The 26,847-nt window shown below is 47.2% G+C and overlaps 1 protein-coding gene across 1 annotated transcript in view; it reads left to right on the forward strand.

The window, feature by feature from the left end:
* The window catches only part of LOC111846476 (uncharacterized), a 117,949-nt gene extending 91,356 nt beyond the window's left edge, over positions 1-26,593 (forward strand). Inside the window, exons 7-8 of the mRNA XM_023816670.1 lie at positions 26,082-26,196; positions 26,471-26,593. Coding sequence (XP_023672438.1) covers positions 26,082-26,196; positions 26,471-26,593 — 238 coding nt within the window. The remainder of the gene's footprint in view (positions 1-26,081; positions 26,197-26,470) is intronic.
* Positions 26,594-26,847: the final 254 nt, after the last annotated feature.

Here is a 26,847-nt window from a genome sequence, read left to right on the forward strand (position 1 = left end):
TTTTCAAAGGGACGGCTTTGTGTTACTGTGCTGGACAACATGCCAGACTCTGAGGTTATGCTACACTAATTGATGATGATGATGATTATGATGATGATGATGATTATGATGATGATGATGATTATGATTATTATTTGTTAGTGGTAATAGTAATGCTATTAAGTTCTAGTAAATTAATGATTAGGAATAAGTGAAAATGGAATGGTGAGTATTTAAATCAGTTTTTATCATAATTAAAGCTCAACATTCCCCTTTTCACTTATTCCTAATTATTAATTACTGTGATTTTACTGATCTGCCCACAAACTAATTATCTTGCAACCCTGTGTTTGTCAGAGATTGAGTAGGTTTTTAGATGCTTTCTATAATAAATCAAAAATTTTTTGATTACATATAGATTTCAAATTACATCTCAATCCTCTTTGGCATTATCTGGCAGTAATATGTCAGTTTGATAGCTAGTTACGGTTTTAATAACTGTTTAATTCTGTACCGTACTGCGCCATTTGGTGCAATTAGTTTTGCGCAATTGTTAAATAGGTCATCAATCAGCGTCCTGGGCGTGTGGCGCCTCCGTTCGGAGGCAGCTTTCCCACGCTGTGCCGTCAATAGGCCGTCGGATGACAGTCGACTCTCTGCGGTGGTAATTTAACACCCTCCGTTGGTTCGGAGCGAAGGATGGGTGGGCCCTAGGCCGCGTTGTCAATCACTGTCACCTGGGCGTCTGCTCCAGGCGCACCTAGGGACGGGGGTGGGGCTCTGCGGGGGTCCGCGCCCATGCGTGGCTCCGTGCTTAATGAGCGGAGTTGGGCCCATTATGAGCCAAAATGTTGCAGAATTAAAAAACCCATTACATACAATTAAATGCCTCAGCGACTGGTTTAAGATATCCATTGTTCATTTCTTACATGGGGGGTAATAAAACGCCACCCCTAACCCTAATCCCCCCCCCCCCCCTGGGAATTAAACCCAACTCGGACACCAATCATGATTTTATGGGCCTGCTTCCCCAGTAACTATTGATAAAGATAAATGTAATCAACAGAAGTGATTGACCGATTTGTTCAGTCTCACTGTGGTACCTTGATCTCCTGACTCTTATTTGCACGCGTCCCAAACGGCGGATTCACCCCCCCCCACCTTCCCATCTCCTCCCCCCTCTGCTGCGACGTCACTCGCATCTGTGGCGACTATTTTCTTGGTTCATCGGGATTGAGCTTAATGACGGTGTTTAAGGAGCCTGAGCAGTGTCACGCTGACGACAGAACATGCCGTTTCCAGTCCATACAAAGCGTCACAGATTTGTGTCCTCATGCTTTATGGCCACATTAAGGCGGTGAATCATCTCTCTGCGTCGTTATTCCGCAGCTAATGGCAGTTAGCATGTCACGCTAGTGTCCATCGATTACCCTCCAGTCGGCTGTACATCTGGCTCCAGTGACTGAAATATTAAAAATTAAGACTATGTTGGATTTTGGGACATTTTATACCCTGTCCTGAGAAGACCCAATGGCATATTTTTCATGTCATGCTGTGGCTAAAGATTAAATAAAAACACACACACACACACACACACAAACAAAACTGACAGTGCATAGAGCCCTAGCCGTAGCAGGAAAGGAGCAAAACACAAAGAAACATGCTAATGTGAGACATTTCCCCCAAAGGTAATGCTTGAAAAAACCAAAGCAAAACAAAACAAAAAAGCGTCGAACGAAGGCAATTAACAGCTAAATTCGGTTAAACTGAAGATGAAGCAAACTTTTGTTTTTATTACTTAATCTCTTCTGTTCTTCTTGATTTGACTTTTTTCCAGTTTCAATATAACTAATTGGAGTGTTGCCTTGTGGGGCTGTAAATCATTACTAAATGAACAGTCTGTTGTTGTTAGCGTCTGACTTGTAAATAATGCATTAAAGGTCTGGTCTGTTCTCGGGGCTCTGAGTGCGCATTAGAAAGGATGAAGGAGAAGACATGTTTCTCTCTCGCTCGAAGGGAATCCAGTAAATTTGGGCTGACGGATGATATTTGTGGGAACGGTCACGTAACGGTGGATCACCTCGAGGAATTTTCCACACTAACGATGGACGTTAAAATTTCATGATGCGTAAAGTGGCTCCTTTTGTTTAAAGTCGGGCAGGATGTGGCGTCAGAAAATTGGGATGCTTGTATTCTGAGCATTACGGTTTCTGGGATCACCGAATGAAGCCCCACGGAGAGGATGAGCTCTACGTAGATTTCATTTTCACTGTGGATGCACAAGTACCATCCTTCCATTGTTCAAAACCCCTTTCTTCTCGGCAACAAGCTGTAATTATGTGCTAAGAAATTGGTTTGGTTTTAAACGACTCATTGCAAGCCCTGTCACTTCCCAAGGGCCCAGTATGAAGTAGCTACCCTCACCTTGCAGTGAGCTGGCTGGCTCTGTGGAGCTACTGGTTTAATTTATCACATCAGTGATGTTAGTTAAACATGGCAGCATGATGACCCTGTCGGGCTGTGATATCATAAGAGAAATCCCATAATGCATTCTGGCAGTTTGTATTCAGTCTTAAATTCCACTTCGGTGCATTTTTTTTGCGCCCGGCTTTTGTTTTTAAACACGTTTTTGTTATGACTGTTGAGGGAAATGTGTTTCAAGATCACTCTGCTATTGGGGTCTTATCAAGACAGTACTAAGGTATTAGCAGAAAGACCCCCACCTTCAAATGGGGGTAGGGTGGGTCTTTGTACAAAAGGTCAGACTGAGACAGTGAATCGAGAATTATCTCCTCCTCGCAGACTCGTTGTATAGTGTTCTCACTCGAAGGTAAGTGTTCAGCTCTTGGAGACGGTCAGTTCACACGTAGAATATGGCATGTTATCATTAGAGTATTCAGGGCCTCCGTATCCAGGAAACCAGGGGCAAATGTGCTTATTTAAAATGGAATTAAAGTGGCAGCTGAGTCTGAGATGGTGGCGAGGTGAGTTTTACTCACGGGCGCGATACGGCGATCGGTGATCTCACCTGCATGTAAAATCACCATTATTGCGATTTGCGGCTGGAAAAGGGATGAACTCAGGCTGTAGCTCAGGTGGCTCAAGCTTTCTGCTCGAATCCTGAATCCTCCCAGGTCTGTCTGCCTGGGTCCCAAACCTTCCCCGCTCTCTAAACTCTTTAGAACTTTTTGTTAATTATTAAGAGGAAAAATTTCATTGGTCAGTCCAACGGTGGAAGCTGCCGTTTCACTAAGAACGAACAAATGTGCCGCAAATGATTAATGAGGGAAAAAATGAGAACCCTTCTGTTCCAGTACATCTTCTGACCGTAACAAAGTGTGGAATATTTCAGGATCTCTTCACATTCAAGAAGGCCTTATCAGCCAGAAGCATGGCCGCGAGCTCGACATTCCACGACAATTCAGTCTACTGCTACAGACGGAATACAGTTGGATTGCTCAAAATCACGTCCATATTGTGCCATTTCTTTTGGCACAACATGCAACCGGTTTTGATTTGCTTAAGTGAGTTAAAAGCCAAACATACTTGCAGAAAGCACTGGATGGATGATTGAAAATTCAGGTTAAGCACAATATGCAATCTGACCTCTGAAATTAAATAAACATTGATTTTTGTTGCAATTAGTTATGCATTTCTGAAGTGGTCTGTACCAGACATGTCAAGGGGCAGGTGTTGGAATGGGGCGGAGCTGTGGCCGCTGGCGGGGGGGGGGGGGGGGGCTGCCTCTCAGGAAATTTTGCAGCCTCCCTGTGAATTTTGTTTGATCGTCAGGTCAGTTGTCAAAGGGACACCCAAATGGCGGAGGGGGGGGAGCACTTTCAATTGTCTGGGCAAAAGGGCCAGGTGCTCAGCCCCTGCCCCCCCCACAGCACCAGCCCCAGTCTATATGGAATTAAGGGGCCCTTCAATACCTTTTGCCCCTGGCTTGCACATGTTGGCAGTCTGTCTTGTCTGCTTTAGCTGTGATGAAGTCTTTCATGATGTCAGACTAGCCTTTCGCACTTCATGGACAAACACGTAAGGTCGCGTACGACTGGCACAGACTTACAAATCCCTGAAATATTTCTGCTGTTGTACCGTTGAACTCCACACTGATTTTGTAAAATCTAAAGCTGTATGAATAGGTCAGTGTCAGTCCCCGCAACCCTGACTGGGATAAGCAACTAGAGGATGGATGGATGGAGGCTAACATGCTAATTGCTATCAGTGATGACACCAACGTGATTATAACCTGAACCTGAAATGGCTCCCCACCATTGTTCTGGGGTCAGGCAGGAAGATTTCTCAGGACTGTCCATCATGCTTGCTTGAAGGTCCTGGAGACACCCCAACACCCCCCCCCCCCCCCACACACACACACACTGAGGGGCTGTCAAAGAAATACCACCACAGCAACTCCAGATCGGCCAGCCTCCTGCAGCTGCCTGTCAAAGCGCACCTCGCTCAGTGGCGCCCCCCGGAGGCAGAGGCAGGGCCTCCTCGACGTCTGAGCCCATACGACACCTCGACCTTTGAAAAACAGCCCTCAGCTGGCATTTTATAAACACCCCAATTTCTTCTGACCTTTCGCTTTTCCTTGTATATGATTTATACGTTTACCATTTTTTTTATTTTTTTTTCCATCTGTTTTTTTCCGCTGACATACCTGGAACTGGTGCAGGTCCAACCTGGATGCGTGAGGCATCTGGCTTGTGAAAGAAGGACTAGAAAACAAGCAGGGCCCCCAACTCGAGCGCTCTGCTCTCTTTGTTGTTAAATTGCTTAGTTTATCCAAAGTGGCTATATATAGCTTTAAAATGATTTATTTTACAGAGTCTATTTCAAGTTAAGCTCAAGGGCAAAGCAAATGGGTCCTCCTGGGGCTGGTAAAACTTTGTCACCAGTCCAGGTTTTAATCACTGCACGGGTGACTTTGTAATGTAAGAGGCGGCTGGTTTAAGAGGCAGACCTATGACCCACGTTACCGTGGCGACAAACAGCCTCTTTTCCCCTTTGTGTTAGCTGTCAGTGACTTGCCACACCCATGTGACTGAGGCGACTCTGTTTTGGCTAGAGAGGCAGCATTCCTTCATCTCTCTCTGGGTCTCCTGACTTCTCTGGGCGCGACAAAAGGGGCTCGTTTGATCTTGCCAAACCCACCTCAGAGCGCGCTGGGGAGGCCGACCTCCCCGGGGGCCGTTTGTATACGCAGTGAGCTGATGGGAGGTGGGCACCCCCCAGACCACGGGGCATCAGCATGTGGGGGGGCTGGCAGGCTGGCCCTGGCCTGCCCTAAACTCGGGTAGCAGGAGCTTAAGGAATCCCGGAAAAGTCTCTCGGCCGCATGGGGGGAAAGGGAGCAAGTTAAGCTGGAATCGGGGGGGGAAAAAAGGTAAACTGAAGCCATGTGCTGTATTTCTTTTTTGACATGTACGAAACAGACAGGCGAGGGCTTCAGCACCCCTGTGACTGTATGTCTGCAGGCAGGATCCCTCCTGCAGGCTGTGTGGGACAGACCAAGCGGGAGTTGGTAGCCCCTCCGAACTGCCAGCACCTTCCAGTGCGCCCTGGAACATGAGCAGTGTTAAGCCCAAATGTGCACGATGTGTGTGGTGTGTGTTATTTATACAGAGAGGTCTCGTACACAAGAAGTGCGCACACATACTAAACATAACCGCTGAACATATCTGCTCCTCCATGCACCTGACCTACTTTAAAGAATTTTTTTTCTATTTGAAATAAAGTAACATTTGCAGAAAAATTGTGGCGAACAGTATTTTGAATGGGAATCCATGAATAACAGACTACTTGTATTTCCAAACATAAAGGTATGTTTTTACCAATTTACAAAAACTTCTTTTAGTATTTGCTAGCTGAAGCGGTTACATGCCGCATCTGCGGTAGGTTTTAATGAATTGCTTGACCATTTCACTTGTGAAGATGGATTGCTGATTACTTACTAGGTAATTAGTTAATGAGGTCTTTGTTTTTGCTAATAAATTAATATAGCACCGTTTTACTGATCGAACGTAGTTTCATGTTCAAATAATTTTTTTTTTTATTAATGGCCAATTATTAAATCATCGCACTTTCGTTGGCCCCATGTTTGATTTGTTAAATTGAAATTTCGTTTTTTTGTATATTTGGGATGATTAAACCTATTTAGCACATAGTATAGAAAAAAATTGTAAATGAGGCTAGCCGCTGCATTAATGGGTGTGGCTAACTGCTATGTTAGCCGCTAGGTTAGCCATGAAGTTAGCTACAAAGTAAAGTGAGAACCTAGCAGCTAATTTCCACAATTTCCCATGACTTTAGCTGCTATGCTAGCCATTAGGGTTAGCCACAAGGTTAGTGAGACTCACTAAATTGGTTCTGAGGTTATCCTCTGTTATTTTCTGTTAGCTGCTAGGCTAGCCATGAGGTTAAGTGTGAGGATATCCTCCATGTTTATGGGCCAAGGCTGTGTGACAGTCAGCTTGCAGCGGTTTCTGATGCATGCTTTCTCTGGTTGATATTGGGTCTGTCCTTTGGAGTCTTGGGCGTCTTCCGTCTGAGCATTGCTGATGTTCCCAATGGTTCCTGTCTTTGCCGGCACTCTGATATTTCAGGTATGATCTCGGGACTATTCCGCATGTCCTACGTCGCTATGGACTGTCCCCAAAGCCAGGAAATGGTGTGTAATAAGCTCGGCATGCTGAGGTTGGAATGACTTGATCTAAAACGTCACTCCAGTTCCCTCTAAACGCCGCGCTGGCGCAGGCCTGTCGCTGGACGTGGTCAGCAGGTCACGGTCAGCAGGCCGCATGACAGTCGCCAGGGAACCGCCAGGATACAGAGCCGGGTCCCTGACAGCACGCCGGGCCGGGAGAGGCGTGCCGCAGCGCAGCGCTGGGAATCTTCACATCCCACCGCCTGGAGGTTCGAAATTCTCATTATGCTGCATGAGATTTATTAGAACAGATTATGGAAATGTTAATTAAGTCATTAATTACATTATTTAAGTTGCATTGACAGATAAGGCTGTGCGAATGGTGGCGGGGGGGTTAGGAAGATGTGGGCCTAAATGGAAATCGTTGGTGACAACAAGCGGCCTGTCCTGGTGAGGCTGCCGTCGTGTCTGTGGTGTCTCTCCGGCAGCCCGTTTAAAAAAAAAATAATGTCCCCCCGACCTGCCCCGAGGTGCCGGCCACTGGCCCTCAGCCAAAGGGGAAGGAGGAGCGTGTGAGGAGGCAGCTAATTAGGAAAGACGAAAAAGGGTATCAAGCGCAAAAAAAGTGGCTTTTTGGCCATGTGGGAGGTCCTGCTTGTCGCATGATGAGCCGTAATGGCGTCGTCCTTGCTGCCTTTTCTGTTTTTTTTGTCTAACGCTGGCCGGTGGAGATGACAAGTTAAAAAGCATCACGAACGATCTGGCAGAACACGTCGTACAATTGTTCAGCTGTTCTTGTTTCTTTTTCATGTTTTTATTCTCATCACGAACATTTGGAGGGACATTTGGGTTAAGGCCTTCAACCAGGCTCTCAAGCTGCTGGTGGGAAATCCTGGGGACCCTCAACCGGACCAACCCCAGAGTCATTTTCCTTGCACCTGTCGTCCTGTCCACGGGCCCTGCAGCTTGAACACGCTCCACGCATAACGGAGACACATACGGCAGCGATGCTGTGTGATTAACTGGCATCCTCTCCTCACAAACGACCGCGATCCGTACTCCAGGGCACAGACAGCGACCAGGAGGCTGCAGTTACGTAACGCCAGCCTGCCTCAGTAACATGTCCCCTTCACAGGCCACTGACTCCCCTCTGAAATCGTATGATCCGAGTAAACTTGAGAACAATGGAGCCTGCTTCCCACACTCGGCCGTTACAAATGTTTAAGCGATTCTCGCCCTGCCGCGTTAGCCAGGTCACATGATCTAGTAGAGGTAGCCAATAGGATCCAGATGGTCTGACAGTGTTGTGTAAGACACCGTGTGATTTCACTTGGGAGACCAGGGGGGGGGGGGGGGGCTCGTCCTGTACATCCAGGGCATACCCCCTGTTCAGTCACATGGGTCGATACTTGATTAATTAGTCTCATCAGTTTAGCCCCTAAAAATACCCACGCAGCCTTGGCAATAAGCTTCCCTCGCCTTTCCATTTTTTTTTTCTCCATTTTTATAGGTGCAATAAAGAGTCGATCAATAAAGCCCTGTGATATCTGTGGCAGTATCTGCAAATATGAAGTCCGGCAGTAGTCAATTCGTAAGTAATATGGGCTCCCGTGCTAAGTGATGATTTGAAGATGACATTGTTCAATTTGAGCACATGCACTCAAGTTTGAGGTTGCCAGGCAACCTGTAGTGTCCTTGAAATTGTCCTGCCACTTCATTTAAGTGGCTCTTGATTGTGGTGAATGACTCTGGGAATGAAAGACAGGCTCTGCTCATGCTGTAGTGGAGCCTGACCTGATGAGGTTTGAGTTTTCCTAGCTAGTCCGCTTCAAGCGTAGGAACCACATGGAATCCAGAGCGCCAGTATCCCGCGACACCTCGCTCAAAATTTCGCTAAGGATAATCCCATAGCTATATCGAATATCACCCGTTTTCCTACCCTAGTCAGTAAACTCGTATTAGAAGTTCTGAAATTATTCCTTTTCAGGGTCTCCATGTTATCCTTTTGTTTTCTTTCCGAATGATTTCCACTTCGTTCCCCATTGGCCGTGTATCGGCGTTCATATGTTACACCACAGCACATCTAGAGGGCGCTGTTGAGTTCGCTGAAGTAATAATACAGGCTGCAAAGCCTTGGCTGGCCGCTGGAATCATGACTGGAATTGAATGACAAGTCAAGTTGGGTCCTGCTGAGGGGACACTTTGGTCAATAAATGGTGTGAAATCCCCCCCCCCCCCCCCCGCAAAGGTGACCAAGGCAGGAGCAGAAATCACCTGATGGGTACTGAGAGTGGAAAAAGCTGACTGACATAAAGATGTCCAGAAGACTGGGGAAATTTACCACGTTCAAGGCAGAATGGTTCTGGGAAAATGATCCGCTTGAATGGGCCAGCAGTGTGAAACTTGGTTTCCAGCTCTTTGCGGATGCAAGATGTGCCAATTTAGCAAGAATATTCAAGCCAAATAGATCAAAACGGCTTAGAATGTGCATGGAATCACAAGAAGGAGCCTCTGATTATTATTTTTTATCACGGAATTGACATCAAAGATTAACCTTGAGTGATTCGTTTAATTGTGCTGTAAATGACAGCCCTTCGTTTGCGGGCTGCTGTTATCCAGGAACAGAAGCGCAGACGTCAAAGTTGACATCTGTAAAGAAAATGAAATTTCCGATTTCCAAAGAGGTGACGCCTCATCGAGCCATTGTGCTCGGCTTAATTACGGAATTTTTTTAATTACCCATTTTCAGCATGAAGACTCCGCGGATAAATACCAAAATAGCGGCAATTATTCTGCGGCACGCTCTGCACGTTCCGAGTCCCTTTTCTTCACTTCTCCTATTGCATGTCCCTTGTTTTTCTTCCCTCGCCACGCGCTCGTTACCTTTCAGCTGACTGAAGCTTGCGGTGCTCTGGCAAACACAATTATTCTGGACGCCTCCTCTCGGATAGGGACACGTCCCAGATTCGCACGCCCACATGAAACGGGCTCCCCCCCACCCCCCCCCCACGCTCGCACCCCCCATGGGCTGCTGTGTGGAACCTCTGTCGGACGGTAATCGATCTCGAGAGGGTTCTCGAGAGAGGGAGCGTGTGAGATTATGTCAGACCAGATAAGCACTGGGAAGGGAATTCGGCAAGGGGAGCGGCCTGTTCTCACGCCAAATTCATTTCCCTGTTCACGATGAGTCTGTCTCCCCCTTATCCTGGACGTGCCCCGGGCTGCTACGGCAACTGCTGCCACGATTCCCGGTTGTGCTCTTCCTGGGTGAGGCCGCGACTCATAGACGGAGGCGGGGTCGGGGCCTGGTGGCAGTCCAAGGACGGATGGAGCCTGCCGGGCCGGCGAGACATGGGACAGTCATGACCCCTCCGAGTAACTATTTAGTGGCCAATCACGGTAACCTTCTGGCTAACCTCCATAGCAGCCAAAGTAGTGGCAAACCGGAGAAATAATCAGCCGCTAATCTCGCTAACCGTATAGCTAAGCTAGCAGCTAACATAATGGCTAATGCAGTGGCTGTGTGAGAGCAGAGACGGCGATACCGCCGACCGCATTCCAGCGAAATCCAAACATGAGCCGGTGACTCTGATTCTGGCTTGGGCGGATGAAGGTTGCCTCTCCATTGGGATCCAGCACATGGGAGAGAACAGGGATTGGCTTCTAAACTGGGACAGTTCCAGAAAAAAGGCTGTATATTTTAAACTTGTGCTGACCAGTACAAACTTGAAGTGATTTTTTTTTTTTTAGCCAGTGATTTTATTACTGTAGGATCTAATGAGGATTTTCTAATATGTGTATTAGAAACACATATTAGAAATGTAATATGTAACTGGGTGCCTTTTTTGTCATTTAATTTCTTTCCAAAAAAACATTTTTCAGAAATTGTCTTGATACATAGAGCTGTGATGTTCAGTTACCACTTTGCCCCACAACGGAAGCTCACGGAAGCCATGGAGACCCCTCTCCCCCCCCATCTCAGGCTTGGACGCCCCAGATTTTGGTGACCTGGTGGCTGCTGTGATCAGCCTGGCCAGGCACCTGAACTCTGTCATTCGTAACGTGACGTCAGCCAGTGATGTTTTGAGTTTACATGAGGGCAGCGGCTTCTCGCATCCTGCATCCTTGGGGATATTTGTGATGAGGACGAGGTCTGGGCCACTGGTGCAGACCACAACCAGCGTGATGCGCAACGTCCAGCAGAGGTGTTACAAGGATGTCATCTTTGGATGGCCATTTGTATGTAAACAATGCTGTAGTGTTATTTTGTTTTTTCGGTGGGGGGCAAAAGATGAACAAAAATCAAAGGTATTAAATGTTTTAATTGGATTTCTGACAGCAGCTACCTGCAAACGGGTTTTGCAGTTCAGTTAACAACGCCAGTACTGCATGTGTTAAGAAGTGTTGTGGTTTGGCGATTAATGTAGAGGAGGAGCATGGGCTAAGCACACCCACCCCTTCAAACTGGCCAATAGGAAAGCAGTACATTCTTTGGTGACCAATGACAAAATTACAGAAGACTATGAACAATCAAGCAAACAGTCATAACTGAGTTTTTCCATTGGATGGGCAGATGATTCTGCTGTGTGGGCGGCACCCCCCCAGCCCACCTGTAGACGCACCCCGACATCCAGATGGATGAGATGGGCCGTGGCAAAACGGCCCAAGTATAGATTCCCAAATTTTCCACATCTTTCGCCACCTGCACTGTTGGAGAACCCTCTGGCAGAGCTGAAATTGGGGGGGCAGGACTTCCTACCAGCCACCCCGGGTACCTTGGATTTACACACATCCATCAGATTAAGCTCCCAGACCAGACAGAACCCAACAGCGAGCTGTTTTGTTCTTTTTGTCTTGTTTTGCTTGACTTGTTCGTTTGTCAGCTTTCCTTCACTCGTTTCATTTTCCCAGTTTTCTATTGCCGGAGCCCGAGGCAGCAACAGGACAAGCAAATGGCCACAGTTGGCTGCTTATACAAAAGAGCGATTCATTTGTTTGTTCTATCGTGTAACTGTTTATCACGTGGGACGAGCCACAATAAAAAGACGGGCATGGAGCAGGGCAGCTTCGTGCTGATGAAAATGGGTCCTTCTCAGACATCTTGACCTGCTTCGCCGTGGCCCAGGATCTGCCCTTTTATCTGGCTATGAATCCACCGAGGGGAGGCTGTTCTCCGGCATGAAAGCTGCTGGCAAAACGGAGAGAGGGGCTGACACTCTCCTCTCCATCTTCCTCTTCCCTGAATCTGTCCACCTCCTCAAAGTCTTTTTGGTTGTGGAAAGCAGTGTGTCTGCCTAACCGTGCTGCTGATCTTCCACGGAGTTTCTCAGTGGTGTGTGGCTCCGTGACTAAGGATGAATGAATGAATGAATGAATGTTACACTTGTATAGCACTTCCCAAGACACCCAGAGCGCTTCACAGAACCAATGGGGAGCCACTTCAACCACTGTGTAGCCCCCCCCCCCCCCCACTCAGATGATGTGACTGCAACCATTCTGCCCCAGTACACTCACCCCATAGTAGCTAAGGTGGTGAAGGAGCAGCAGAAAATGATTAGGAGGCCAGATCTGAAAGGGCCACAGTGGGCTATTTTAGTCAGGGTATCACTCCTACTTTTTCAAAAGATGCCCAGGGATCTTTTATGACCTCAGCGAGTCTGGACCTTGGTTTTACATCACATCTGAAGGACAGCACCATTTTTACAGCAGTGTCCCCATCACTGCACTGGGATCCACACTGACCACAGGATGGGCTCCCCCTGTTGGCCACACCAACACCTCTTCCAGCAGCATCCAAGTATTGGCCAGACCCAAGCCTGCTTGGCTTCAGATGGATTATCTCGTCTGAACTGCAGGTGGAAGGGAGGGTTCCTGTAGTCAAAAGGTCAGCGAATCAAATTCTAGCATCAGCAGAGTGTTTTCAGCCTGAGCAAGTCCCTTATTCACAATCGCGCCAAGGACTGCCTGAATTGTACAAATATTTAGCATTTCATTTAATCATACATTCTTGTCCTGGCATCCCGTTGAAGGGTTGTGCCCTATGCTGCCTGGGATTGTCTCCAGGCTACCATGTGACCCTGAATGGTTAGAAGGATGGATATATTCTTGTTTAAGCCACCATGTGTTCCTGATATCCTTTATGCATAAGTATGTATTAAAAAAGCCAGTAGGATTACATGACAACAGAACACAAAAAAACAATAAAACCAGCAAAAGTTTGGCTGATGCTAATGATCCTTCACTTCTGGCTATGGATTCGTTGGTGATTATGAATCACAACATTCAGCTACTGCCTGTGTCCCCTCGCCCAGGTCCTGAATCAGTAACCTGGCACCCTACTCGGCCGGCTTTGACGAGCCGGCAAACATCCAGAGCCCAGAAATTTCCATCCAGCGGCACCTGGTGACATTGCGTTTGACTAACCGCTAAGGAGATTGAGATGATCCAGGCATATTTGCATCTCATAAACAAACGATACCGGTCCTGAGATGAAGAGAGAACAGGGACGGATCGCTAGGATTGGACTGAGGAGAGGCCTGACCGGATGTTTTACACACTGCTAATGGCTCCACAAAGATACTGGAAAACACAGGTACAGGTCTCATTCTTGGGCAGAAAGGTGCCATAACTGGAAAAAATTTGACTCAACACGGCCAATTTTGTCAACGCAAGTTTTTCAAAGGTGGCTTTTGTGATGTTGCAGAATTGAGGTCTGTGAAGGCCCATCCTTCACAGATATACTGTCACAGATTTTGCCTTCTGTAAAGGACACATGGCAGTGGCCATTCTGCCAGTCGGATATTTCCTTTCGGGAATGTTTCGGGGGAACGATTAATCTGTTAGAGCTGTGGGTTGTTTTTTTTTTTTTTTTTTTTGGTGTGTCAGCATAATGTAGGACTGAGGTGCAAACCACTTCCGGCTGATGTTCTGCCTAAATCTGAGATCCACGCCCCAGAGAAAGTCTGCATAATCTGTGGTCTCTAAAGGGGAATAGAAGCGGCGGCAGAGGGGCTGGCTCACATGAAACCTACATGTGTCAGATGGAAGTTAAAATTAAACTTTGGACCGCTTTCTTCTGCTGCAAAATGTGTCAACTTGCAACCTTTTATTAGATGTGGATAAGTTCCAAAAAAAAAAAAGAAAAAAAAAAACGGGTAATCATAATGGACAGCACTGGGGAAGAGAGCGGGTCCTTGCGACAGGAGATAGTGGTGTCTACAGCTACCGCTTCTTTAGAGTGCGAAACTTTCCCTGGAGGCTCTGTCCAAAGGGCACTAAAAGACCATAACCCTGTTACCGTGGAAATTATTCGCCAGGCAACGCGTCCATCCAGCCTAGACGGGATTTGACTCATAGGAAATTAATAATTAAATTAAAAAAATGTGGCGTCCTCCTTGGTGGAGAATGACAACGTTTGAAAGGAAGTGACACGAAGGCCTGACATTGCAAAAAACGTGGACTGCCTGTCCAACACACTCAACATGCTCTTCTTTGAAGTGGGGGCTACAGTAATGTTTAGAATAGCTGCACATCCCTAAAAGAACTACTAACAGAAGAACCCACTCAATATTCCAGATGTTATTCTAGCATATTCCTTTTGTGCCTGATCTGGGTCCCCTCGCCGTTATCTGCGTCTTAAGGTGTGCTGCAGGTCTTCCATGCCACAAAGGTAGATCCCTCATACAGGAAGGCCGCGGTTCACCTTAAGCACAGTGCATGTGATGTACCTGTGATCTGATACCACTGAGCGCCGCATTCTAGCCTGGGCTTCAGATGATTTATGATTGAAGGTGTGCTAATAAAAATATCCCAACTCTGTTTGGAAAGATACTGCGAGGACACGTACGTCATGTCCGACAGGCCTGAGAAACATGGCCGCCCGCTAAGGATATGAGAGCCGTTACCTTTGCTCTAAATTAAGAGCTCCAGAACTCATTTTTGCCTGGATAAGTTGGTCCTAAGCGACACGTCTCTGCTTCTTTGTGGGACACAGTTGACATGGACTCGCACTGTTTTACCCCAAGGTTCCTCCAACAGTCCAGTTCCAGCACAAAATCCTGCACAGAGCATTAGCAAGCTAATGTCAGATTCCTTCCTCTGGAGCAAAGGGTATTCTGTGTTACATGTTTATATTTAATAATAAGAAGCAACATTTTTGTGCCTTACTGCTATATATTTTAAAGCTGTGTTTTTATAAATCTTGTTAGTTAATGTACATATGTACATAATGTACATATTAAAAAGAAGACATATGCTTTGCATTTTTATTTAATATATATCTGACATACACACAAGGATTAGTTCCATCTCTAGCCCACTCAGAATTCCAGAATTCCTGAGTAGTACATTTGGGCGATTTCCTGTAGGAATTTGCAGCCAAGATGCAGGATCAGGCTCATGCAGATTAATGTTACTCCGAGATAAATTTCACTCAACGCGAATGATCACACAGGGACGTGTGTGTGTGTGTGTGTGTGTGTGTGTGTATAGAAGGTTCAAGAAACATCTGAATGGTTTCCTTCCTTTTTTTAAATTTTAATTTAATGTGAATTTTCCAGCAGCGCTATCCCTTCTGGAACGTATTAACAAAGCAATTAATTAAAAGCATCATAACTTAGAGAACACTTCAAATTAATCTTTTGAGATCTAATTGCGCACTTTGCTTGCATGCACAAAACAAAAATTAATCACTTAGTCAGTTAAGTTTTTATTCCATAAGAGCTCTTTTTTTCTCTTTTTTCCCCCCATAAACAAAGTTGTGGCAAAGCTTTTGTTTTTTTCCCAGAAGAATTTCTCAAAAGAAAAATTAAATGAAGAAAAAACTGGTGTGTGATTCCACAAGTATAAATTGAAGCACACAGAGATGCGCTACATGTAGTCAGGCAAAACGAAAACGAGAATAAACACACAAATGAAGACTTGTGAGACAGCTTGCAGGAGCTGTGAAATCTTCACACTAGCGTGGCAATAACGGCAGACTAATTTCATCTGTGCTCTTGTGAAATGAGGTTTGTGTGGCCATTTCCAAGATAAGATCTGCTCTGAAAGCTGGTTAATTGTGCAACTCGAGGATTTGACAAATAATGCCTCATTTGTAAGGCTCTGCCTGAGGGTCAGCTAAGTCTTAACGTAATATTTGCCTCACTTTACAATCTCTACTAGCACTGGGAAATGACCTTAACAAATATCGCCTTTTGTGTGAATTTAATTGGCTGCTTGTACGGTGCATAACGTGCAGATTAAAGGTCAAAATGCATTTGGCCCCAGTGCAGTCACGGATTCTCATTAGAGCTCGTATGTTCTGTCAAACACAAACAAAGTGTTTCAGAAATAAAAAAAACCTCAGTCACACCTCTTTCTGAGAACTGAAGTGAGCTGGAGAACTATGTACAGTTTCGCTTTATTGTACCATTTTTTTTCCTGCTATATGTTTCGTAAATGATCCACCTTGGCTTCGCACCAACACCGTGCGCTATGTGAAAGAAATGCAAGAAACGTACATTTTCCTTGTAGCGACATAGAAAATAACCGACCACTTCAGTCGCCGAGGTCCCAGTCAGACGCTATTAAAGGCTGGTAACTTTGGGTCGCGAATATGCTCTCATTACCGCAGAAATCGCTTATCAAGCTCTTAACTCCCTCAGAAGTTATTACGCACACAGCCATGGGACCGGCTTCGGGAAAAAAAAACAGACAGTTTCTGTGTCGCTATCGAGCGATTTGGCGGATGGCGAGGTGCTAATTAGCGTCTCTTAGCAGCGACGGTAGTGGTGAGGAACAAAGCACACGTCGGCGTCGCTCGCGAAAGCTCGCATGACGACCCTCTCCCCTCTGCCAAGCGATTCCAAGGCTCGAAAGATGTCCTTATTTACACTGGGGACCAAAAACCTGTTGTTTATCAACCGTCCAAGTCTGACAAATTAACCCTGTGGATCCATTAGTTTAAAAGGAGTCTGTATCTTTCACTTGCACTACTTTTATATGCGATAGATGTGCCTGTTAGAAGACTTGCTAATCCACAAGGAGGAGGAAGCGTTAAAGCACATTCAGACATGAAAACATTTAATGTCTATTTGGAAAGACTAAAGATATTAAAATGACATATCCATCTCCTACAGGTAGGCCTTCCACAAACACACCAAAACACAAACTCTCTTTCAAAGGTCAAAGAAACTACAGTGAAGAAATCATGTTAGAACCGGGCTGTGCTCTGCAAAGAGGGCGACTCAGTTCCCCCAGAAACCGCTTCCAGCCAGAAAGTGACAGGAAGTGTGACGTCACTTGAACGCCATTGGATACTTTCTGGAACCTCCCATTCATACATCTGAATATTGAAGAAGATGCTGCACCTTCCCACTGTGTTAAAGTCCCCATGTAGTTCATGTCCTTAACACACGACCTCAACACAATCAACATCGCCACGGCAACTTGCTGCATGCCCGAATCAACAGAGCCGACCGTTCGCTTCAGACATTTCGGCTGCACGTCTCCATACCCATATACAGACTGATATGAATAAGTCATGAAAATTGTCTGGCTGCATTTGACAGATTTTAGCACTATAAGCCCCCTAAACTACAATAGAGGGAGATTATCCACCCACAGCATTTATGCAGATAATTTACCACTGAAAATGTCAACCTAATGTCTGTGAGCATGCATAGACCTTTTAATCGCTCAGCGACAGACTTCAAATGACCTCTTGTAAACTCATCCCCTAAATGGTCATGGGAACTATTGCTGTATTACCTAAGGGAATAAGAACTCCTTCCCAGTAAGAAAATGAGTTGGTCCCAGTATGGAGTCACCAACTTTGGTATCCTGGACCAGATATTTGTGACTGAAGATTAATAACTGAAGAGGCAGAGATTATTAGAAAGATTTATAGTTTCCATATTTCTCAGAAATTGGGGGAAAGGTCATTCAAGAGACGTCCAAAAAACCCCTGACTAATAATTGTATTTTCTCACTAAATACCTGACCACCGATGACCAAAATTTCTTGGGCTCCATCACAGACAGACGGTAACAGCAGGACCAGCAGCTCAAAGGCGGCAACTACAGAGAGAAATGAAATATGGAGTGTTTATGATTGTATTGTGATTAATATTATTTCAACTCTTCTTGACCTTAAGAGGAATAACAAATCATTAAATTAAAGTATTTCTTCATAATACCTTAAATATTTTTAAGTATTTTAAAATATTTATTCTCAGAGTTGGGGAGTCTGAATATGATATTTTACCTCAGTCTCTCTCAGATTCTGGTCCTAGTCAATCCAGAATATTATGATGTAACCAAAATAAAAACAATCACTGGCAAAACTAGATAAGCCAATGAGATGGTGTGTAGCCTCTATATGACATAAGTCCTTGAGAAAGTCACGGAGAGATGAGACGGTGTTTAATTAACCACCAATCGAGGAATCTCTCGGCGTCTGATTCCCGAAGCGGGTCGCCCAGTCACTGGAACACGCGGCAATGGATGTGGACATCTCACGACAGAAGAGTATTGAGTGATTTATCGTCTTGTCTAAATGCCCCGAGTAATTTTCCCGCGGCCTCAGTCTTGCCAGGGTGATGCACGGGAGGGTGGGAGGAAGCCGAACTCGGAGGTCCTGCGGTGGCGGCTGGCAGCTGCCGGCCGGGCTTGGGGCCAAACAGCCAAGCCTTAGCGTCTCTCGCTCCAGACCCCTCTCCGGAATCTTCTTCCGTAGTGATCCCCGTGGTTCCCGGCTCCTGTAACTGCCTGCTCCTGCCGTTGGCCTTAGCATGGAGATCCAGCCCTTGGCAAAAATGAATATGCATGTTCATTTGCGCATTAAGAGAGGCGCACGCTTAAAGAGTCTTCATTACAATTGTAAATTCCCGCCCTAGTACTGCTACCCTAATGCTAGATTACACAGGGTCTGTGCTCGCGGACGGCGCCTGACGTCTGATTGAAAGTCCGGCACAGCTAATTAATTTCATTAGGAAGTGAAGTCATCTTCTAGCGGGATTTAATATTTCGAGCTTCATGTTGCTAATTCATTTCCACATTTAATTAGCTCGCAGAAGAAAATGTTGCATGGGTTAGAGGACTTTTTAATTATCAGCTTGGATAAATTTGAAAATGTTGATGCCTAGGGGTTGAGTTAATTAAAACCTGCATTATTTTAACTTTAATTAGCTTCCATCTTTGTTTTGCTTCGCCATATGGCCATGTCCTGTAGTCAAATTTAGTTAATTAAGCTAATTAAGCTAATCATTTTAATTACTCAAGACAATGTGATTGGATAGAGGATGACTACAACTTTAGGGCCGAGTGGCTGTTTTTCATTAAGTAGAAGGGACAGAGACTTCTGATTGAAGCTGGCATGCGTCGTCGCGGGGCGATCTGCGGATGTGACAGCTTCGGGGACGTTAGCCATGCGGCTAGATCGCGATCCTTGATAAACAAAATGTCAGCAACGCGCCGTGACTCTTATAAATGGAAAATAATTCCGTGCTACATCTAAGAGCAGTCCTGCTCTGCTAGCGTTTGGCTATGTCTTAACAGGGCAAAACTGGATCACAATCTGTCTGGTTTTGTTTGCGTTTTCAAACAACCCTCTTTTACCCGAATGCTGCTCATATTAGCCGTCTGCTGTAATTAACCGGTAATGTAAATATCACCGGGAAATGAGATGTGGTCATTTGGAGAAACGTGCTGTTATACGTCCCCACACAGTGGGCTGAACGCATCTGCACATGTGCATTGCTGTGTTCCATATCGGTCATTTGGGACAACGTAAACTAGTAATGTCTATCACAGGTTCAAAATGCACAAGACGACATATATCTGCCAACGTGCTTATGCTGGTCAAGGTCGTGGGGGGGAGGGGGTGGAGCCTATACAAGGCAGCACAGGGCACGCACACGCATGGTAGGCGCACACACACAGCCGGGGCGGGATTCGAACCCCCGACCCTGCAGGTGTTAAGCTACCCAGCTTGCCAACTGCGAAATCTCATTAGTTATATATAGGTCACTGTGCACTTTACGAACTCATTAAACATGCGTGTTGTTTCCTGGTTTTTACCACACGAACACGCCGCCGCGTTTAATCGTGCCTTTCGCCATCTGTTTCCATGGCAAAGTGGCACCGCGGAAAATGCACCGAGGCTGCAATAATTCATGCGCACTTCTAAGCATTGTTAGGAGACGGATGGAGCCGGCAGGGAGGTCTCGCGTCATCCGGTGGGGATGCCCCCCGTTATGGAGCCCCCCCCCTGCAAAGCCCGTGCGTAATGAGGGAGTAACATGGCGGGAGGAGCCATGTCCACCGTTTCTGTTAAAGCCTCCAGGTGCGAATAGGGCCCCATTTGGTAATCTGCCCCCTCGCGTAATCCTATAGGCTGCCATTAAAGCAGCCAATCGCCCGCTTCGGTTTCGGGCCGAGTCGAACCCTGCCAGACCTGCTGCTCCCCGCCTCATCTGACCAGCGAGTCACGCTCTTCCACCTAAAGAGGTGACTTTCATTCCCGGGTCGCCCACTTCCGGAAAATTCCCCCTCAGTCTCAACACACTTTTGAAATAGGCATATTACTGTGTAACGTCTTTTGCCTGGAATAATTAGTTTCCAGAACTAGTCATAGTAATTTTAGCAGAAATCCACGAAGGTAATACTGCATGCATACATCCATTACCGTGACAACGGTGCTTAATGGGGATATAATTCCCCCCGCCCCCATTTACTGCAGTGCTTTTTGTTAATTCTATTACACCAACATGTCTATAAGATTAAGACGCTCTTTAAATATGACAGTTTCTTTGTGACAGTTCACCGTAAGCATTACAAGGCCGTGTCTGCGATGGTTGTCCCGGCGACGTCTCGGTCACATGACTTGGATGCCCGTCTATAATGGGTTAAGAGATGTGGGGAGAGAGAGTCCCTTCCCGGGGCAAACCCCAGGGCACCATTGGTTTAGGCAGATGGAGCACTGCATGTCTGTCCGCGGGGGGGGGGGGACTTTTACTGTACTTCCCCTGACTCTGCCGGGGTGTCCAATGACACTGCGTCCTGCATTATTGTCTCTGCACACTACACCGGCATGTCAGCCAGGCCGGATGAAAACACCATCAAACGCTGCCATCACTTTTATAAATGCCGACCTCATTTGTGGGACGCCACAAAAAAATGAGTTGCAAGATACTGTTATTAATTGTATTAATTATGATATATTATTGATATTGTTATTACTTTACCGACCCTGCATTATGTCATCCATGAAATGGAAATTGACTCTTGTTCAATGTGATGAAAAGCTATTTAAACGTAATTAGAACGGTGGACTGGAGGGCGAGCAGGTTTGTCCCCGTCGCCCTTTTTGCCGTTTCTGTCTGCGAGGCCGGCGGGCCGTTCGACCTCGAGCCTGTCTGCTAGCATTTCGCTTACTGCAAATTCTGGGCGCTTCTTACTCATTCCCATAAACACATTAATTCTACCACCTCTGATGCTTATTATCATCAGAATTTGATCCACGTCTGCACTGTCTTTTTTCCGTCGCTTATCTTTCCGTTAAGCTCGGTGTTCTGTGACTCACTGAGCCCCTCCCTGTCACTCATTATGAAGTGGTTCCTTAGTCTTTATCTGATGCTGGAGGTTCAGCAGGAGTCCGAAAGCAGAACGATACCCCCCCCCCCCCCCCCCCATGTTTAATTACTGAGGCAGGCTGACCACCAGGTATCTCATCCTGATGATGTGGTTCAGTAGGTTCAGATGCTGTGCCTGTAATCGGAACGTCACTGGTTCAAGTCCCAGGGTCAGCCAAGTGATTTCATCATGGGGCTCTTGAGCAAGACCCTTAATCCCTAATGACTGCAGGGATCCTGATTTCTTGAAAATGTATGTCACTTTTTTATTTATAAAGCAGCACTTTTATCCAGATGTTAATGATGTCCAGGTGATCGACAGCTGTGCAACTAGAGATGCTGAAAAGGAGAGCTTTTGCAAAGACACGGACGCTGAGATGTAGGGGACGGCAGAAGCTGAAGTTCTTGAGATTGACCACCACACAGAGGAATCCATAATGGCAGGAATGTTCCTGCAGAGATATCGCTCATGGACAGACTCATTGGTGCAGCGTCGATGGATCATGACGAGGGCTGACATCTGGACCAGCTCACCACGATACTGGGGGGGGGTCAAGTTTGGAATATGAGGAGATGTGTAAGTGACTGAGAGGGCGGGGGGCAGACAGGTGAGCTTAAGCAGAGCTCCCCGCCCCCCCCACCAGCTCCGTAACTGCAGACATCAGTGATTTACGGCTCTTTAATGGTGGGAACTTCAAAGGGTCCAAAAAAATCATTAATAACTATTAGAAAGTGACGCCATTCCTCAGAGCTGTTACGTTACGCGAGAGAAGGGGACCCGAGAGCAGATTAATACGGAGTTTTCTTTTCTTCTTGTCTGTGTGTTCCCTGTTCAGTCCTCTCCTCCTACAGAATTCCAATCCGGCCCGATTGCCCCGTTGGCATCCAGCTCGTGCAGTTAACCATTACCGAATAAACAAGGCTGTCGCCACCCGGGCAGGACGACACCAGTCATGCCCGCCAATTACATCCTCATTTTGCCGGAACCTAGCCGACCTGGAGCCGGACCCTATGTGGGCTGCTAATGGTGCTGACAAATCACTCCGTAAGGGACACCAGACTTCCTGGGGTTATTTGGATGCTAAACTCCCCTAATGTCCAACAAAGGTCAATGCTCTGTTCACACATATCAGCTGATTAAAAGTATTCAGGCACTGTGTGAGACGGCTATGGCACCGTCTGGGCCTCGTGGGCACTAACGCTAATGCTAATGCGAACCACTTTCATCACTGCTTGCTGAAACGGTGAGAAGGTGTAGCAGGAGCGGGACGGGGGCGAGCAAAGTCATGGGGGGGGGGGGGGGGGGAGTGTAACTGGGGCACCACAGAATCGCGGATCTACTGGGGCTCATCTCCAGCATCTCTGCTGTCTGGTCTGTGGGCGGTCCATTCTGGAATATTCCCGTCACGCTTTTTCCAGAACCGGGAGTTGGGTCCCACCTCCTCGCTGTCTGGACCAGGCCGGACTGATGGAAGCGTGGCGGCACCAGCAGCCTGTCACGGCCCAGGCCGGCCTGACTCGACTCGGCCTGCCTCGCCTCGTTTGTCCCTTTTAGTAATCATTAACAGCAAATCAGAAAGGGTGGGTGGGTTGGGGGGGGATGTACGATTTCCTGCAAATGTTGGTCGAACACTCTCTCCTGCGCCTATCAATTTACCACTTTTCATTTTTCCATTTAATTTTAGGTCATATTACCAGCAGATGCATTTCCGCTGCAATTATTTGGACTGGGTGTACTCAATGCGACGCCGTCCTGCAGCAAAAGCTTTCCGCCCTCACGCCAAATTCAGCTGAGCACTTAGAAGGTTCTAGCAAGACGTTAAAGGGCATTCTTAATGCATTCTTAAGGTGGTCAAATTAAACACAACCTGGCTAAACGAGGTTGAGGGGGTTTGGGGTGTGTGCAGACCTCTACCCCTGACACGTGGAAAAGAAGTAAAATATAAAGTCAATCTAGGAGGACGAAGACACTGAGGACGAACAGACCAAATAGTTTCTAAAGCAGACAAGTTGGTCTGATTTCTTTTTGAACCGCTAATCTGAGAAGGCCTCCTGTGCGTTTTGGCCACGGTTGCCGATGCATTTTAGGAGAGAGCCGACCTAGGATGTCTGAAATTGAGGTTTGGCAGCCTTGTCGACACAAACGGGGAAGTATGTGATCCAGCAGGTTAGGCGTCTCTGCCTGAGATCAGAAGGTCGGTGGTTCAAATCCGGTGCCCAGCAGAATTGTTATATCGCTACTGGGCCCTCAAGCAAGACCCTAGAACCCCCCCAAGATAAATGGCTGAGCCTCTGCTTTGGACTCTAAGCTTCTCTGTCCCCTCGTGTGTGTGTGTGTGTGTGTGTCTCATAACGAAAAGCAAGGCGGAATAAATGCAAACACACACATGCCAATGTACAAAGGGCAAGTAAAGCTTAATTTAATTATCACTGTCAAATGTACCTTCTCTGATAATTCAGTGTGATGCTTGCCCTGCCTCGGAGGGGGGGGGGGGGGGTTTGCGAGACCATCGACAGGCTTTTTTTTTTTTTTTTCGTTAATTCCAGGTACTTTGCTTTTTCAGCCAGGAATGAAATCAAACATTCTGTGTAGAGGCACTCAGACATGAGCAGTTGCGGGGGGGGGGGGTGTATTTTGAGAGCGTCGGGTTGCAAAAAAACCAACGGGGTGGGAGGGGTCCCCTCACTTTGTCCTTGGGAAAATGAGAATTGCACAAACACCCTGCCGGGTCCGGCGGAGAGAGGCGGCCTGCACGCTTTTGTCCCACTCTGGGGGGGGGGGGGGGGGGGGTGGGGTGCATTTACGCCTCCCACGGCTGCGTTAACATGCCAAAGAGCCCTCCGCGAAATAAACCCCGTCGTCATAAAACAACCCTTTTAACTTAAAAAAGTGGGGAAAGAGATACCCTTCCCAGGGTGCCTTGCATTAGCGTTCGCAGAACACATAATGGACCGGATTGTATTACCTTGCTCTTTAGGGCAAACAAGATTGTCCCTAATTGCCTGTCCAATATTTGCATGGCCCACAGTATGTCACTGAACACCCCAATAAGTGACGGCGGCTCCCAGCGGGCGAGGCAGCGCTTCCAGCCTCCAGCGGACGCCTCACACGGCGGCTGGAAACAAGCCGCCCCTGCTCCCTCTTTACGGCGGGAGGGAGGGGGGGGCAAGCCGTGGGAAGGAAATTGACCAGAAAAAGCAGTGTTACCGCTAGCCACATCGCGTGAGGAGGCATTCAAGCACTTTGTGCTCCGGCGTTCTGCTAGGACGGCTCGGGTCCTGCCAGTGTCGCTGTGCTGATATATATTTGCATAGGTGACCTACCTGCACACCCCTTCCCCTCATTACATCCTATTTATTGCTTACTCATGGGTCACTTATTCTTATATTGCACTGCCTTGACCCTTGGGGGGGGTTCAGCCCCCCCGGAGAAATATGGGACACACACCCCTCCCCTCCAGGTCCCCTACAATTAAGGGAGTATGAAACATATGCAAAAATATGGGACAAATGATTAAATGGTGGGGCGACATGGTGGTTAGCACTGTTGCCACACACAATGGGTGTGGAGTCTGCATGTTCTCCCCGTGACGTCGTGGGGTCTCCTCCTGGTGCTCCGGTTTCCCACCCCCCCCCCACAGTCCAAAAACATGCTGAGGCTATTTGGAGTTACTAAACTGCCCATAGGTGTGCATGTGTGGATGTGCCCTGCGATGGGTTGGCCCCCGTCCTGGGTTGTTCCCTGCCTCGTGCCTGTAGCTTCTGGGATAGGCTCCCTGCGACACAGAAGGATAAGCGGGTTGGAAAATGGAAGGATGATTAAATGGTTTTAGGAAAAAAAATGTAAATTTAGAAGCCCATCCCATATAGGGTTTGGTCCCTTGGCCTGCACTGCCTTGTGTTTAATGCACTGCTGTGGATGCAAAGCCCCCACACACCTGTCTCCCACCCCACAACTCTGGCATAAAAATGTTTCTCTGCGCCCCTGATCACGTGAGACAATAAAACCTGCAGCCTGATCATTTGCACTTAGGGTTCAGCTCCTCGGCCGGCCCTCAGGGTTTTCGCGCGTTCCCTCGCATGCGGGTACAACAGCAGGGACCCTCAGAGGAGCGTGAGGGTACGAAGGATCCGATAACCTGGTGCCTCATACACAGGGTGCCGTTTTTGAAGAGGGGTAGGTGGGTTCGTGAAGGCTCCATGAAATGGCGAAGGGGGGGGGCAGATGTAATATTGCTAGGAAAGGCATCTGTGACTAACGTGCTGCAGTCAAGCCGGCGGAATGTTCTAGAATGGCGCTTGGGGCCGGCCGGCAGAGTACTGGCGGTTATACGTCACCGCTGGAAACACCGCCTGCAGCGGCCAGGGCTGTACTTACCTCTGTCCTGTTTCACGTTCTGCTTGACTTAAAAGCTTCGAGTGGGACATTTTCTGCCCCAAACAGCCAAAAGATAATTATCAGCAGTAAGTATTTCACTCAGGAACAATGTGTGTTTTACATCTCCGAGGAAAATACGACTTTGAAAGTTACAAAAAACACACAAGTTCATCCAAAAACTTTGCTGTGCAGCTTAATTCATTTTATTTATTTGGCTTCTTGACCCGTGAAACTCGATATAATAAAATAAATATGGATGAATAACGGCTGAGTGACTCGCTGTAACTAAACAAACAGAAAGTGACCTAAAAGACTCCTCCCCTACAAAGTGACCTAAAAGACTCCTCCCCTACAAAGTGACCTAAAAGACTCCTCCCCTACAAAGTGACCTAAAAGACTCCTCCCCCTATCGGTGCTCTGGAATCTTCGAGACAAGAACCTTTCTCTGCTTGAACCTCCAGCCGGGCGGCTTCAGCGATGGCCTCTGTTAGCAGCCACTCTGCGTCTGAGGATCGTGCTTCAGGAAATGGGAACTGGGACAGAGCTGCCTACACTACGGCGCATTTCACGTCCCAGGTTAGCCTTCCCAGTCCCCGGAAACGACAAGAGGCGCCCCCCACCTGTAGTGGTAAGCGATGCGTCCCTGCCTGGCTGTGTCCTTGGTGGTTATCACTTTGTCTGCTCATGCCACCTTAAAACTGTAACCTAAATAAACATCGCCATCAAAACACAAACAGCTGGGAGATGGGCTACCGGTTTGCACCACTTACGGGGGTTTTTCAGTGTTAGTGATAGCCCTGGCCACAGAAGTGACTCATATGTTAGCATTGACATCTTCCCTCTGCTACAGGCATCGCTCTTCGGCGACAACAACGCGGGCCTTCTGAGGCGGCGATGTCGGCGTTTTGACTTCCCACCGAGGACGACGACCTGCTCCTTTCACATCTGGCTTTGTAGGACCTGGTCAAATTGACAGAGGAATCAAAATGACTTTTCTAAAAAAGTTTTCTGAAAGCAAATATGCCCCCCTCCCACGAGAAATGGCAGAAAAACCGCTTTTGTGTGGCGTGTGTTTCTACGGCCTGGGTGTGCATTAAGTGCAGCCCATTGTTATGGACCCCTTCCATTAGCCTGCCCCCAGTTCAGCACATCAAAGAGGTGGGCTGGGGCCTTGCATGTGGAAACCGCCGCCGTGAATGACAGCTGTAATCTTAGAGGTCTGGAAGT

This window comes from Paramormyrops kingsleyae, chromosome 21, assembly GCF_048594095.1.
Source record: "Paramormyrops kingsleyae isolate MSU_618 chromosome 21, PKINGS_0.4, whole genome shotgun sequence".
Classification (NCBI taxonomy): domain Eukaryota; kingdom Metazoa; phylum Chordata; class Actinopteri; order Osteoglossiformes; family Mormyridae; genus Paramormyrops; species Paramormyrops kingsleyae.